This window comes from Pieris rapae, chromosome 15 (genome assembly GCF_905147795.1).
Source record: "Pieris rapae chromosome 15, ilPieRapa1.1, whole genome shotgun sequence".
In the NCBI taxonomy this organism is placed as follows: domain Eukaryota; kingdom Metazoa; phylum Arthropoda; class Insecta; order Lepidoptera; family Pieridae; genus Pieris; species Pieris rapae.
Window position 1 is genome coordinate 4,857,610 of NC_059523.1, and position 14,425 is coordinate 4,872,034.

The following is a 14,425-nucleotide window of genomic DNA, read 5'->3' on the forward strand; positions in this document are numbered from 1 at the left end:
TGATAAAGATTTTAAAGGATTTTGTGTTCACAAGTGTTGGCGTTTCAATTCCACTAGTTTTACAACACAGAATTTTGGAAAGATGGTGAACCAAAATTAAATATCAAGCAATAATACATATATCACTTCATCAATATCATATATTTCATGAAATTTTGGCTGTAGGAATTTGCACTAGGCAGTTGGTCAGACCAGTTTGCACTAGCAGAGTCCAACTATCGGTTAACCAAGCTTCTATTTTGACGTAGTGGAAAGCAATATGTGAACTGCTTTAGTTTAAATACTTCATACAAAGCCCCTTACATGACTATGCATATGCATATTAAATATTATTTTGTCTCTAGTACTAGATCACAAATACCATCTAAATTTCAGTTTATACAAAGTAATAAAACAAGTGTGCATAAACACATCCATGTTAATTGTACATAGTTAGATCAAATTTATAAGTAACAATATTAAGCCATGGGTATACAGGCAAGTACCTTCACTTTTTTCTAGCTAAAGAAGTTATGGTGTTGTTTACATAATAATTTTGCATACTTTTAATGATAAATAAATATAATAAAACACTTGAATTCGGCTTAAAATTTATTATCCTTACGCTTCATCTACAACAACAGTTGTTTTATCAGACACATATAGACCGTCCAAGAACTTTCTGATGTCCTTGTTTTTAACTGTGGTAGACTGTTGGATAAGGGCTGCAGAACTGGAAACATCCTCCAGGGAGTTGCCTTCAATGATCAACTCATCCTTTTGTTTAGTGGAGTTGACTACTGTTACACCAGGAGCCATCTTTACTCTTCTGATGTATTTTTCACCCAAGAAGTTACGAATTTCGATAACTGTGTTAGCTTCAATGGTGACACAGTTGATGGGGAAGTGAGCGTATACAGCCCTCATTTTGTATTGGAATCCTTTAGTTACACCTGTAAAAAAGCCAAATTGTTACTATGAAGTTATAAAATTATAATAAATCTAATAAATTAATTCTACATACTACAAATATTCTTATGTAGAATATAAATTAATCAGAAACAATCTATGAATAACATTTAAAAATGTAGGATGTTTAAACTAATCTCTACCAGTCATTTAAATTTAATCATGATAAGGGGACCTTCTTAATGAGGGAAGCCGGTTGGTAACTGTGCCAGTCTGAGACGGTTGCACATTCAGATATGCATATGGTTATTCTTTACGGTATACAGATGAGTTGAACAATGATGAACATAATCATCATATAAAAGGCAAATAATCATGATAAAGTAATCTTCATCTACTACAAATGTTAAAGTGAACATTACAGGACTGTTTTTGCTTGCTTATTTATTTGTAACAGTATACCTAAAACATTTAGTTGTGTAAAGAATTCACTAATAAGGTACATTTCGAGTATAACCTATATATATCAGTTTAGAGTAATGAAATGAAAGGAAATGCGTAATCAAAACGAATCATTTAATAACTACATATTAAAAAAAGACCACATTTAAAATGTTTACGTGTAATATTGAAACGAAATTATGACTTAAGTGACGCCTTGTTTATAATTTGAACCTCAAAATAAACATTAATCTTACCTTTGATCATGTTTTCAACGTGAGAGCATACAGTTCGTACTGCTGCAAGTTCTTTTTTGGAACCGAACCATTTTTCCACTTTTAGTAACCTGGGGTTTACCATCCGAATGTCCACAGCCAAATGTTTGAAGTTCCTCTTTAGAACACCTCGCGGGCCTTTAACTGTCACAAGGCGGGATTTCACATGGACTGTTAGCCCCTCGGGGATTTTCACTTTTTGATTAGCAACGATTTGCTTCATCTTGAGGCCTAAAAAATAATACGGTTGTATCAAACTTGTATCATATCAAAGTAACACTTTAACCTATGTGTGTATTTTGGTTATTTTTCACACTTAACACAAAAATATAAAATATATGAATGAAAACGAACGTCAAAAACAATTGCAAATAACTGCGTTACACCAAATTCATAAAATTGAAGATATCACTTTGATTTTATTAGATTTATTTTAAAAATTATTTCATTCCTTACTTTCAATGCCACAGAGAGCCGGAAAAAGGCTAAATTTTATGTTGCCAACTTAGTTGACGTAAATCATTATTATGACAGCTGTCATACTTCAATTTGACAAGTTAAAGTCTGAAGTATTAAATTTAACTTATATATATATGGATACAAAATGTATCATTTTGATGTGGTTTTCAATCAAATAGAATGTTTAAAGAATATGAAATATATTATTACTACTGCACATTTTATACGGGTGTCTCGTATCCAAGACAACAATATACTATTGATGTCCCGTAACACGTAAAATTATTTTAAAATAGATATTCAGATAGCATAACATAATTGTATATTCTGGTATAGAATTATATAAAATATATAAATTAACAAAAAACCTATTAATATGTAATTAATTCTGCAAACAAATTAATTACATATTAATTTGTTTGCAAATTAAACGACTATCAACATTTACACATCACAAAAAAGTATACGAAGAAAGAATAGAAAGAAACACAATGATGGAAAAATATGAGTATATTAATTTATTTATAATGGTATGCATGGTAATGCATGTTCCTAGATATATCTCATAAGCATACCATTGAATTGTGCGATTACATGCATGAGATACCTACGTTAAATTATGCTTATTGACTTTAGAAAATGCACTCGCAGTGTTTTGATTTACTTCCTGCAATAGGTAAAAAAATCTATCCACTGATATCAGATTACGGGTCGTTGATTTAATTGAAAGAAATGCATCATTTAATATAATTTTGTATATCTGAACACAGGAATTCACCAATTAATATTAAAAATAAAAATTAATATTAATTAAAAATATGAAAACTCATCTCGAGTATGAGCTAAATGCTTCTGTCACCAAATTGGGTAGAGTAGTGGTACTTTACAAATAGCACCTAGCTACCTAGTAGTTATTCTTGTTATAATTATTTATAAGTTAAATGTTTGCTCTTTTTGTGTATGTTATGTTTTTAAAGATACGATCTAAAAAAAAAATTAAACGTTTGCGGTTTGATTGATTGATTTATTTGCAAGGCACGATAGAAGGATTACAAGCTACAATACTTACTCGGACTAGGCTAGTCTCGTGAACTCTCAACGTAAAGTACGTCTTTAATGTAGATCTGTATATTACTATTTACCAATCTAGATATTTTATATGCTTTTTAACTCTATATCTATAGTTAATCTGTAAAAGTTAATAGTATTCTATGAAGTTTATGCTATAATTTTTTATTATAATAATATTTATGGTACATATGTGTTTCATTGTAAACAAATGTATTAATTTAAAGTATCTGTAAATATATTACATGAAATTTAATTACAAATAAAATTTGTAATATAAAAGTGATAGTTGAATCTTAGACCGTTACTTCTCTGAAGTTATATTGGTATTATTATCTTTATTATTATATAAAGATGCAATTAAGTAACTAAAAAATTGACCATAATTATAACATACGTAAACAGGTACAATGGATATACCTGTACAAATAGCAGTGCGTCTTAAGCCTCCAGGTATTGCAGATTCTTTACAATGTATATTTAGCAATCCTGTAACACAAATTGTTATAACAGAGAGCGGGCAAACATTTCACGTAAATAGAGCACTACCAGTGGACTGTACACAAGTTCACTTATTTAATTCTTTTATGATACCACAAATAAATTGCTTTCTGGATGGTTGTGATACGTCAGTCGTTGTGTTTGGGCAATCAAAGTCAGGAAAAACATACACTTTATTTGGACCAGGTAAGATTTTCTAGTATTTATACATATTCATAATTTGAACTTTGTAATAGTATTTCTTTTTAATTCCAGGTTTTGAATGCATTCACAGTGAATGTGATCAAGGCATTGTACCACGATTTTTATCTGAAATCTTTCATAAGCTTAGCCAGATGCCAGAAAGAGAATTTATATTGCACATAACATGGATGCAAGTCATTAATAATAACATTTTTGATGTACTGGGCGGTGGATTAGTCCGGTGCTGTAATATTGAAGAAGCATTTCAATATCTTCAATTAGGCTGGCGTCAGAGGTGTCATGGTAACAATCATACAGTTTTCACTGTTAGTATGGAACAAAAGTGGGTGGGAACAAATGGTGTTCTTAATCACCGTATGTCTACTGCTAGTTTTTGTGAGCTAGCCGCATACCCTGAACCAGGACTGTTTGCTTTAGAGAATATTATTAAGGAACTAATTGCGGGTAATCCACCTAAACAAATTAACTATGATAGATGTATATTGACTGCCATGCTACGTGATTCTTTTGGTGGGAGAGCTTTTACATGGGTTATAGGCTGCATTAGTACTGAACCTGAAGAATACCAAGATACTTTAAAAATACTAAATTTATGTTTATGTTGTCGAGGTATAAAGAATTTTGTAACTGTTAACTTATTTGCTGACAATAATACACCAGTGTATTCTGAAAAGACATTACCTTCAGATAATGCTTTCAACTTACAATTTGCAACAACACAATGGATTAAATTAGTATCCAATGCAGAAGGTTTATTCAACAAAATTTTACAATCTAAATCATTATCAGATGCAGATATGAGCCAAGTCAGTGAATGGTTATTTCTGAAAGCAGAGTGTGATGAATGTCTGAATAATGAAATATCAGTAGATAATAAAGAAGCCAACACAAAGCAAGGACTACCTAGAATAGCAGAAGATACTGAACCTAGTGAACCTAGTGAATCTGATGTTGAATCAGACTCCGAAGACAGTGATTCAGAAACTGTTTTTCAAGATAAAGTTGAGAAAATGATGGAATATTTTAGAGAAAAGAATGATCAATTGTTTTCTGACAGATGTGAAGACTATTTAAATCATATTGATTCAGATGATATCACTATATCTGAAACAAGTGGCTCACAGTCACTACCTATATTAACATCTCAATCAAATTCTGGTCGCAGAAGAACTATACAGCCTGGTGAAAGTTTATCAGGAGCTCAGCTAGAACTTCTGAGAAAAGTTGCAGCTAATGCTATCTCTCCAGAATCTCAAAAGATTATTATAGAATCTCATAAAAAAGAAATTGATCCAGAACCCAAGCTAATTGAAAGGGAATTATTAAAAATGATTGACTCACCAAAAACAAATGAAATATGTAAAAAATACAAAATCACAAAAGAGAAGTATGGGCAGAAACAAATTTTAGCTAGAAAATTATCTAAAGAAATAAGCACAAGTCAGTCACAGCTAAAGGAATTAATTAATCTTTGTATATCCAAGAAAAGGTTGATTGATGATCTGGGTAAAAGCATATCTAACACTCGAAGTAAAACCTATACAGAGAAGTCAGAATCAAATCTTATTGATGTTGATGCAATTAAGGAGATTAAAAGACATGAGACAAATCTTAAAACATATAAAAAACAGATTGATCAAATAAAAAGACAAATAAAGAAAGACGAAAAAAGAAAGAACACCTTAGATGTTGAGTTACTTAAGGATAAGTTGAAGTTAGATGAACTCTCAGAAACATCAGTTGAAATAAAAGATAAAAAAGTACATACCATAAAGCATTTTACAAATAGAATTTCTCAATTAGATAATATATTAAAAGAGAAAGCAAATGATTTGGCTAATATGGAACTATCAAGAGAAAAGGAACTCATGTTAAGAAAAGAAATTAAAAATTTACGGAAGACCAGGGAATGTTTACATGAACAGAGGTGTAGTTTAGGACACAAGCGAAAATTATACAAGTCTTTATCAGATTCAGAGGTATGTTTTATTCTCTTTTAAGTCCCGTAATCTTTAATATGTTGAAATATATGTGGTTGTCTGAAAAAGATCGCTCAAAAGTAATAAGGCAGCCAGTTGCCCTCCTTTTTATTTAATGATGTCTATTATATTTATTACATTTCTGTACATGCAAGGAAGTGTTAATAAATATAATAAAAAGACACAATACTGGATCTATTTCATTAATTTTGCTTGACACTTACTTAACAAATATTTCTTGTGGGAACCTTACTGCCATGTGTGTAAACATGCAAATGTTAAATTAAAGATAAGTAACACTTAGTACTGTCTCCTAGCCCTTACTGACTGTTATACTTTATAAAAAAAATTATTATAATTTATAACATACTCTGCTACTTATCTGACTGACCATAAAATCTTACCAAACAAATATATCAGGGTTTATTTTTACAAATATTTCTAGGAACGTAAAATATTTGAATGTGAAGAAGCAATAGAGGCAATAGACACTGCTATAGAATACAAAAACAATTTAATATGTGGCCGGTCCCCCTCAGCTTCACTATCAGACTCACAGGATAACAAAGACAGTAGGAATAGAGGTGAACAAATGTTGATGGCGAGACTGGATAAACTGTCCCACGATGAAATGAAGACATTGCTTTATAGATATTTTCAAAAGGTAAGTTTTATCTCAATAGAAGGTATGATGTTCTTTGTGCAAGAAGTTTGCGATAACCGAATCGTCTCATAACCAATTCGTAGTGTAGCAGGCATACTCAATATAGTCTTCGTATTTCTATATTTTTTTTAATTATCTTAAAAGTTCTGTAAAACCATGGGGTATACTTTCATTCATTATTTTTTTTTCCTGCAATTATTTTCTCTTTAACGTCGTAATATTACTATTACAGACAAATTAAGACAAGTGTGCCATATTTTAAAAACGATATATAGCCAATTAAAGTATATGTTTAAAAAAATGATATACATATGGCAAAATCCCTGTATAAAAACATATAACGTGCCGGCTAGATTTTCCGTTTTCGTGCTAATCGATGTGGTACATAGTATAAAAAGAGTACCGAGTGTTACGCCGGCTTTTTCTCTCGACCAACACCCTCTGTATTCTTTGCCGATGAGTAGGGATGCCAACAGGTTCGAGTTTAATGACGTGGAATAAGTGATACCATGATGATCTTATGTTCCAAAATAAACTTTTTAAGTAGGTTTTTTTTAACAAAAAAATACTACTTAATCATAATGATATATCTAAAGTACTGAAGTATATTTTGATGTCAATATGCTATTAAAGGTGGTAGACCTTCGTGGTGCGTGCGCGGCGTTAGAAGCCAGTGCATCCGCAGCGGTAGAAGAGGCAGCCACATGGCGTGCACGTGCAACTGCTGCTTGGAGACACGCGCAGAGGTCCCGACCGACCACCAATAGGTATGTTTTTCTCACATTTGTCTAAAGTGTTTTTATTCAATGGTTAAGTTACGTAAGCAAATTAACTGCATTTTATTCCCCTTCTTGTCAGCAAATAGTACCCGACCATTTATAAGTCGCATCGTGCTTTAGAGATACTCGGCTAGCTTCGGCTTCGTATAGCGCCGTCTCTGTCACTGTTGTCAACCCTAATAAATACCGGACTGTTTTTGTTTCGTGTGATATAGGTGATGATGAGGACGCTCTAAAAAGCGAGTTTCTCTTTCTAAAGCACGATGCGAATTAAAAATGGTCTGGTACTGTAAGTTACGTTTTCAAGCAAAGAGAATGGGTTATATGTGTAAAAAGGGAATAATTACTGTTGACATAACCAAACAAGAAAATAAACCTTGATGCACCCATTCCAAGCCTAAGGGTTGTTGGGTTCCTCACCCTTTGATAATTTACTACAAGCTGTACAAATTATATGTTTGTGTATTCATGAGTGTTTTATTGTCAGATGTCTAGTGGGCAACATGGATAGAGCACTTTCATTAGGACTGACTACAGATTCTGAAACATCGGACGACGCTATGCGTTTAATGGATAGAATGCGGCAATTTGCTAGATGTCCACCGGTAAGAGATAGAAGCTTTGTTAATATCACTTTTACATTGAGGTTTGTTGTTCATAACTAGGTAATGATGAATCCTACCTATTGAGAAAGTAATAATAATGTAAATCATTTCAGACTCATTAATACTTTTAACTTTATATTCAAAATCATTTACATAACATAATATATAATTGATTCATATGTAACATAATGTACACTTATGAACGTCAAAAAAAGAAATTTATTTCTAATTTCACATTTACTGCCAGTTCTCAAATTTAGGACGTAGAACGGAAGAGAAGAACTGGCAATAAATGCTTATAATGTTAATAGAAAAACACATTGCTTTCCGGAACAGTTGAATTTTAAAGTTATGTTTACTTAGAATAATTAAATGGATAATATATAATAATTTATTAAACTTGATATAAATAATAATTTACTTCCAGGTCCCTGTAATTCCCAGTCAAAACTTGCGTCAATTAATGCCGGCGACGCATCTGCCAGCGGCAAAGGTCACAAAGGAAAAGAATAAACTCGTCATTGTCCAACAAAAAAAGCACTAAGTACTCATTATATTTATAATACTCATGACAATTTATATATCGTGTTTGGAAGACTTACAGCCATACTCACAGTCGTTCGTTATCTCTAATGTATGTATTAAATGTAATGCCCCTATATATTATAATTAGACTTAATTAATGGCTTAAATAATTCTTAATGAACGACTCACTGTATGTATATATATATTATGATCTCTAAATTTCCATCACATTTTAATAGTTCTAATTGACTAGTAATTAAATTTTACAATTATGTATATAGTATTATAATTAAACACAATTTAATGAATATTTAACTATTATTTATCACTTAAAATTCCATGGTATACATAAAACTCCCTCGGAGAGTACAGAATAATAGTGTGTCACATACAGAATATTCCCTTGCAGTTTCTGGAACAATTGATTATGTTTTTAAATCTAGTTAATTAGAAAAAAAAACAAGTTGATAAATAAATAAGATGTTTTTTCAAAGTACAGTTATTGACTCTAAGTTCAATTGGTTTGGAGATACCTCAGTGGGTAGCTTGTTCTAGATAGGTAGTGCGCGAAAAAAACTTTTATTTATTATTATAGCAGTTAACAGAGCCTACTAGTATAGATACAATCATTAATCAAACTCCATGATTATATACATAAAAAGAGGGTAGTTTTTAATTAATCTCGAATCTATTTCTTGTCCTTGTCACTTTGCAAATAAATAAAAAGTCATAAAAACTATTTGAGGCTTAGAAAGACTGAATTTTTATTTCATTATTTATGATTGTATACATTAAACGAGGGTAGTTTTTTAATTATTCTCGAATTTTTTGACCTTGTGAATTTGCAAATAAATAAAGGTGATAAAACATCATTGAACTATTTAAGTTTAGTTTATGATAGATTAAATTTTATTTCATATTTTCTCTAAAGTAAAATGTTAAAACGAGGACAGCCAAATAATTATGAAATTTGCTACCGATATATATATATATATATATTGTATGTTTCTAAGAAATTCAAAACATTTAAAAAACAATTACCTCGTCTATCGTGTCAATTCGAGTGAGAAGCCTTTGGCAGCAGAGTATCATCAGTCCAGGTGTAATACTGTCATCTTTAATTAGGTCCAACAATTGGAATCGCTCTTTTACTTCCTTATACAATGCTTTTTCAACATGTTTATTTCTGAAACAACATTTTTAAGGTAAAAAAAATAAATAATTAGTGTTAAGGGAATCACCAAATAAGATAATAAAAGTTGTCCCCACCCCCATTAGTCCTTACGTAATATTTGAACGGCCTCTAACTTCAATTATTTTACATCTATTTGAACATACTTGCACGTGAGCAACGTGTTTAGTGATTAATTGATTTGATTGCTCTTAGTGATCGCTCGTTTTTGAACTTACGTTTCTGAATCTGCCCCTTCATCTATTAAGGGGCAGATTCAGAGACATAAGTTGACAAGCAAATCCGAGACGCTACGGAAGTCAGACTTAACGAGAAATTTTTCTTTTGATGTGAAACATCTATAGCCGCACGTAAAACCGATTTCTGCCGTGGCGACGCGTCGCCGCGCTATTTGATGGTATTATTATTACAAAATAATATAATAATATATCACAATATGTTACATTATAAAACCGCTGTGTTTTGTATTAATTGTAACCATAGCAGTCTTGTTTAGGAGCGCGACAAATGCATACAAAAGTAGTTACATATTATATACATATATACAGTCTATATGCAGTTGTAAATTTCACATTAAAAATATTTATAGAAATAAATTTTTATTCAATAAATAGTCATCGTTATCTGGCAAAAAATCGTAATATTTTATTTTATCATTATTTAGTTCCTATCACAATCTGTTCTTTTCTGCTTATTACTTTTCCAAAATAATGTCGATGTTTCACATCTGCCAGGCGTCCCGTGTCGGCTCACCTTTTTTTCTTCTATAAAAAAATAGAGTAAACCAGTTTCACATGGCTTCCTAGTTAATCCGAATAAATTGATAAATGTACTGAGATACACTCACATGCTATACTCAGTCAAAAGGAGCATTGCATCGTCAAGGTGTTTAGCGATGAAAGCAATCAATTCATCCGCTGGACATGATGATGGCGTTATAAACTGACCGGTTGGTGACACCATTAGAGGTCCCGCTTCCCTATAAAACAATGTTTTTAATAGTTGCGCATACGCAGGTGCTATCTAAAGAATAAGAAATTTTTATTGAAATATTGTTTAAGGATTTGAAATATTTCGTAATTCTATCCAGTAGGGTATGGCCAGGATCCCTATAAAACCGAAATCATTATTTAACCATTGGCACCCCCTAAAAAGATCTTTTATGCCGGCTTATTAGGTATTAAGGTAAAAACCAATAACTACGCTGTAAGAAAGTTCACAAGTGTGTGCAGAAAGAGAACCAGTGAACTAGCGGTTTTTATATAATTATTATTTAGTAAGCGTTATTTCATTTAATTGACGAAAATTATGTATTGCTGTCAGTAAACAACACACTTTGTTGTTTACTGTGGGGTGGGGGAGGGCGGAAAATGGAGACTTGACACTAAAGCTAACCAAATTGGAACCCAATATAAAAATATATTAAAAAAATGGCCAATTTTTTACATTTTGAATACACATATAAATTATGTATGTTACATTTAGAGTCATAAGAATTTTTAGGTAGGCTAAGGGCCATGGCACTATACTTTCGAAAACACTGCTCTAGAACCTTCATACCACGTAATTATTGACGTCATTATTATACGATATATTACGACGATAATTCACGTATTATTGAAGCTATTAATTCCCAACCGTCTAATAGTTTTGACAAAACAATTTTTAATACTAGGGATCACTTACGGTTCAACAACGATTTCATATTTTTGTAAAGATTCGGGAACAGTATCAGGAATTTTACTTCCCCGTCCATAAAAATCGCCAATAGATGTTATTAATTGTCGCAAATGACTACAATATTGAGCTGCTGATACCTTCGGCATAAACTTTCTAAAACAAAAAAAATCTTACGTTAAAAATTATATTTGTTAAATTAAATTTAGGCAGGTTTCTTTTCACCCAACAGACAGAAACTGAATTTAAATCATAAGTGCAGTTAATTTACTTATTCATAAGAAACCCGACAATACTTAATAATAATTAAAAACTTTTTATTAAATTGCCTTACATATTTTATTAACTCTTTCAGTTTAGTATATACAATTTTATCTAAGCTTAGTTATATAGTATATTTAAACTTACTTACCTTCTACAAATGTGAATATTTCTTAGAATACTTGACAGTGCCTTCTCATATTGAGGTATCTCCGTCAATGCACTATCCTCTTGGCTGACTTTTTTTATGAGCTTAAATAATATCATACATAATTTAAAATTCAATTAAATATGGTAAGTAAATCTTATTTTTGAAGTTAACACAAGATATTATATAAGAATTTCTGTAATAGCTTAAAACTTTACTCACAGAAAGCCACTCATGCCTAACATCTATTATATTAAGATATACATCTCCATCCAAGCTTACACCAGTAAACTGCCCAAGAGCTATTGTTCTATCTAAAAGAATTGAATTATTAACTAGAATATATTTAAAAAAATGTAGAGATTTTGTTATGCATAGTTATAATGGTAATTTTATGTGTTGTAACTCTGGTTATTATTTCCTGCCTATTTTGTCAGTTGAATATATAAATTACCATATTTAATATTTGGCTTAATTTTTTTGTTAACTATCAAACATCTCATAACTGAAATATGGTTTTATATGGTGTCCATAATTGGCCAAAATTTTACTAACAAAATGTCTGAAGTCATGTAACAATACCTTTTAAGTTCACCATGTGTTGTGGATGTTGGGATGCCATAGATGTTAGACTCTGCAAAGCCCCTCTAATATGGCTTATATTCCACCCACTGTCATACTTAACCTGAAATATTACTTATTGTTCTTAATCTTAATATTAGGAAGATAGATCACTGAGGGCACCACATTGGCTTAAATCCAAAGTAGGTTAATCTCCCTTTAATTTTTAAAGTATATATTATGAAATAATAACAACATAGTGGAATGAAATTGACCAATTTAAATGCAAGTAGAACAATATATTATATCCTATTGAAAACAAATAAAATTTAATATTTAATCAATGAGGATTGTAATTTCTAAAAAAGCAAAATTCTTTACCAACTTCTTTTATACCATATGTCTTGCAAAGTTGCTCAATAAGTGATTTGACTTGGGCTCTTGTTGCTTTTGTTGATTCATATTTTTCCTTGGCTTGCTGGCTGTTTTCTGATATCCAATCGCTGAAAGGAAAAAAAACTTCTGAATGTCACAGTTAATTTAGTGCCAAAACCTAAGTTAAATATAGTTGATATGCTTAAAATTGTCTTAAGAACTATTTTTTACAGAAAATTTATTATTTAGTACAAAATCATATAAATTTGCATGAAGCTTATGAGCCTTTCATTATATATATATATATATATATATGTTATATTTATTGCAAATATTATGATTGTGATAACTACTATTGTAAATTAATTAGTACTTACATTATGTTAGTTGTAGCTTTCTTTTCTTCAACTTTCCTTTTCATTCTGGTTGCTTTATCAAACTCATCCTTATACTTTTCATATGCTTCATTAAATTCTTCTCTAAAAAAATTTGGTTTTATAATTATTTCAAATAATTCATAGTTATTTATTTCCATAAGTTATAGTAAAAAAATCTCAAATTACCTAAACTGTCTCCCTTTATCTTGTTTCATTCTTGGTATTTTGTCAATGTAACTTGTAGAAATATCACAGGCATTTAAAACTTTCACAACAGTTTCTCTTAAATCATTACTATCCAACTTAATTTTTACTAATTCAAATTGACCTGTATACAGAAAAGTATATTTAATATAAAAAGTTACATCTGCCAGTGTAACTTTTGATTATTATTGTTGATAATAGTGATCTCAAAGTAAGTTTACCTTCTGGCATATCATTTTTTCTTAAATAAAAAGGTAATATTGGTGTTGCTATATTTCGGTTGGACTGCTGAGCTTCCAATAGTGCACTAAGCTGTTGTAATGATATTTCATTAATTTTCTGCAACAACAATAATATATATATATATATTTCTAAATAGGTACTTTATTTATAACGTATTTATTACTAACCCTTTGTTCTGGATACTTTCCGAACAAATCAGGATGAACCCGAAAATAGAACGGTCTCAACGCTGTCGAGACTTCTGCAGAGCTTAATTTTTTGTGAAACACTCCAATCGGACATCCACAACTACTGAAACGCATTACAGAGTGAATATCTGAGTTTTGTTATGATATGATCGGTCTCGTTAATACTTTTGCCTCAAGTATTTACTTACTTTAATCGTAACCGGCAAAACATTTTGAGTCACTAACTTTAGATTATCTTAATTGTTTATTTTAAAATGAACATAAATTATTGCACGTTAATCATTATGAAAATACATGTTTTCTCTTAGAGATACTAAACGAAATAAAGGTCTGAATTCTCAAATCTCAGCTGGGCTATCGATATTTGGTACTGATAGTAAACAACTGACACTGATATATGGCACATGACAGTAAACAGCAGATATCACATTAGTGTTTATAGTCACTGTCATTATTTATAAAGGTCAATGGTGTTCCATTCTACGCAAAAAATTCAACAAATGGTCAACAATCATGTTTGCAAACTCAAAAATGTCATAACATCGTTATGATAGATTAAGTCAAGTACACTGTATTTCGAAGTTCGTAAAAATATTTCTTTCGTTTAAAATGTTTTCAGAAATGTGCTGACAAACCTTATAAACGGACATTTGACATAATCTAATTATATAAATGAAAAAGAAACTAATATACTTAAAAATATATATAGCGACATAGTTATAAGTAGGCACTTATATTAATAATCTAACTAATCGTGTACGTAGGTGTGTTTTTGTTGCGGAAATATAAAGACAGGAAGATAACTAAACGT

General features: G+C 30.7%; 3 protein-coding genes across 5 annotated transcripts; 1 reads left to right on the forward strand and 2 right to left on the reverse strand.

Annotated features, from left to right (window-relative positions):
• Positions 1-578: 578 nt before the first annotated feature.
• On the reverse strand, positions 579-2,148 carry LOC110994386 (60S ribosomal protein L9). 2 transcript variants are annotated; one of them, XM_022260989.2, is made up of 3 exons: positions 2,061-2,148; positions 1,587-1,835; positions 579-932 (listed from the first exon to the last, which is right to left on the reverse strand). In XM_022260989.2, the coding sequence occupies exons 2-3, from the start codon at positions 1,825-1,827 to the stop codon at positions 601-603; spliced, it is 573 nt and encodes a 190-aa protein (XP_022116681.1). In that variant the 5' UTR covers positions 1,828-1,835; positions 2,061-2,148; the 3' UTR covers positions 579-600. The 2 variants fall into 2 exon arrangements, with proteins under 2 accessions (XP_022116681.1, XP_045487407.1); XM_045631451.1 differs by lacking the exon at positions 2,061-2,148 and adding an exon at positions 1,959-1,977.
• Positions 2,149-3,346: 1,198 nt separating this feature from the next.
• LOC110994372 (kinesin-like protein costa) lies at positions 3,347-8,644 on the forward strand. Its single transcript, XM_045631377.1, has 6 exons — positions 3,347-3,818; positions 3,888-5,815; positions 6,261-6,479; positions 7,113-7,246; positions 7,746-7,863; positions 8,291-8,644. The coding sequence occupies exons 1-6, from the start codon at positions 3,542-3,544 to the stop codon at positions 8,405-8,407; spliced, it is 2,793 nt and encodes a 930-aa protein (XP_045487333.1). The 5' UTR covers positions 3,347-3,541; the 3' UTR covers positions 8,408-8,644.
• Positions 8,645-8,687: 43 nt separating this feature from the next.
• LOC110994363 (T-cell activation inhibitor, mitochondrial) lies at positions 8,688-13,978 on the reverse strand. Of its 2 annotated transcripts, none has more exons than XM_022260964.2 (13): positions 13,803-13,978; positions 13,594-13,714; positions 13,405-13,522; positions 13,166-13,307; positions 12,980-13,081; positions 12,613-12,730; positions 12,249-12,351; positions 11,889-11,980; positions 11,670-11,770; positions 11,267-11,413; positions 10,428-10,559; positions 9,430-9,574; positions 8,688-8,800 (listed from the first exon to the last, which is right to left on the reverse strand). In XM_022260964.2, the coding sequence occupies exons 1-13, from the start codon at positions 13,823-13,825 to the stop codon at positions 8,714-8,716; spliced, it is 1,431 nt and encodes a 476-aa protein (XP_022116656.2). In that variant the 5' UTR covers positions 13,826-13,978; the 3' UTR covers positions 8,688-8,713. The 2 variants fall into 2 exon arrangements, with proteins under 2 accessions (XP_022116656.2, XP_022116655.2); XM_022260963.2 differs by having other exon boundaries at positions 13,594-13,717.
• Positions 13,979-14,425: the final 447 nt, after the last annotated feature.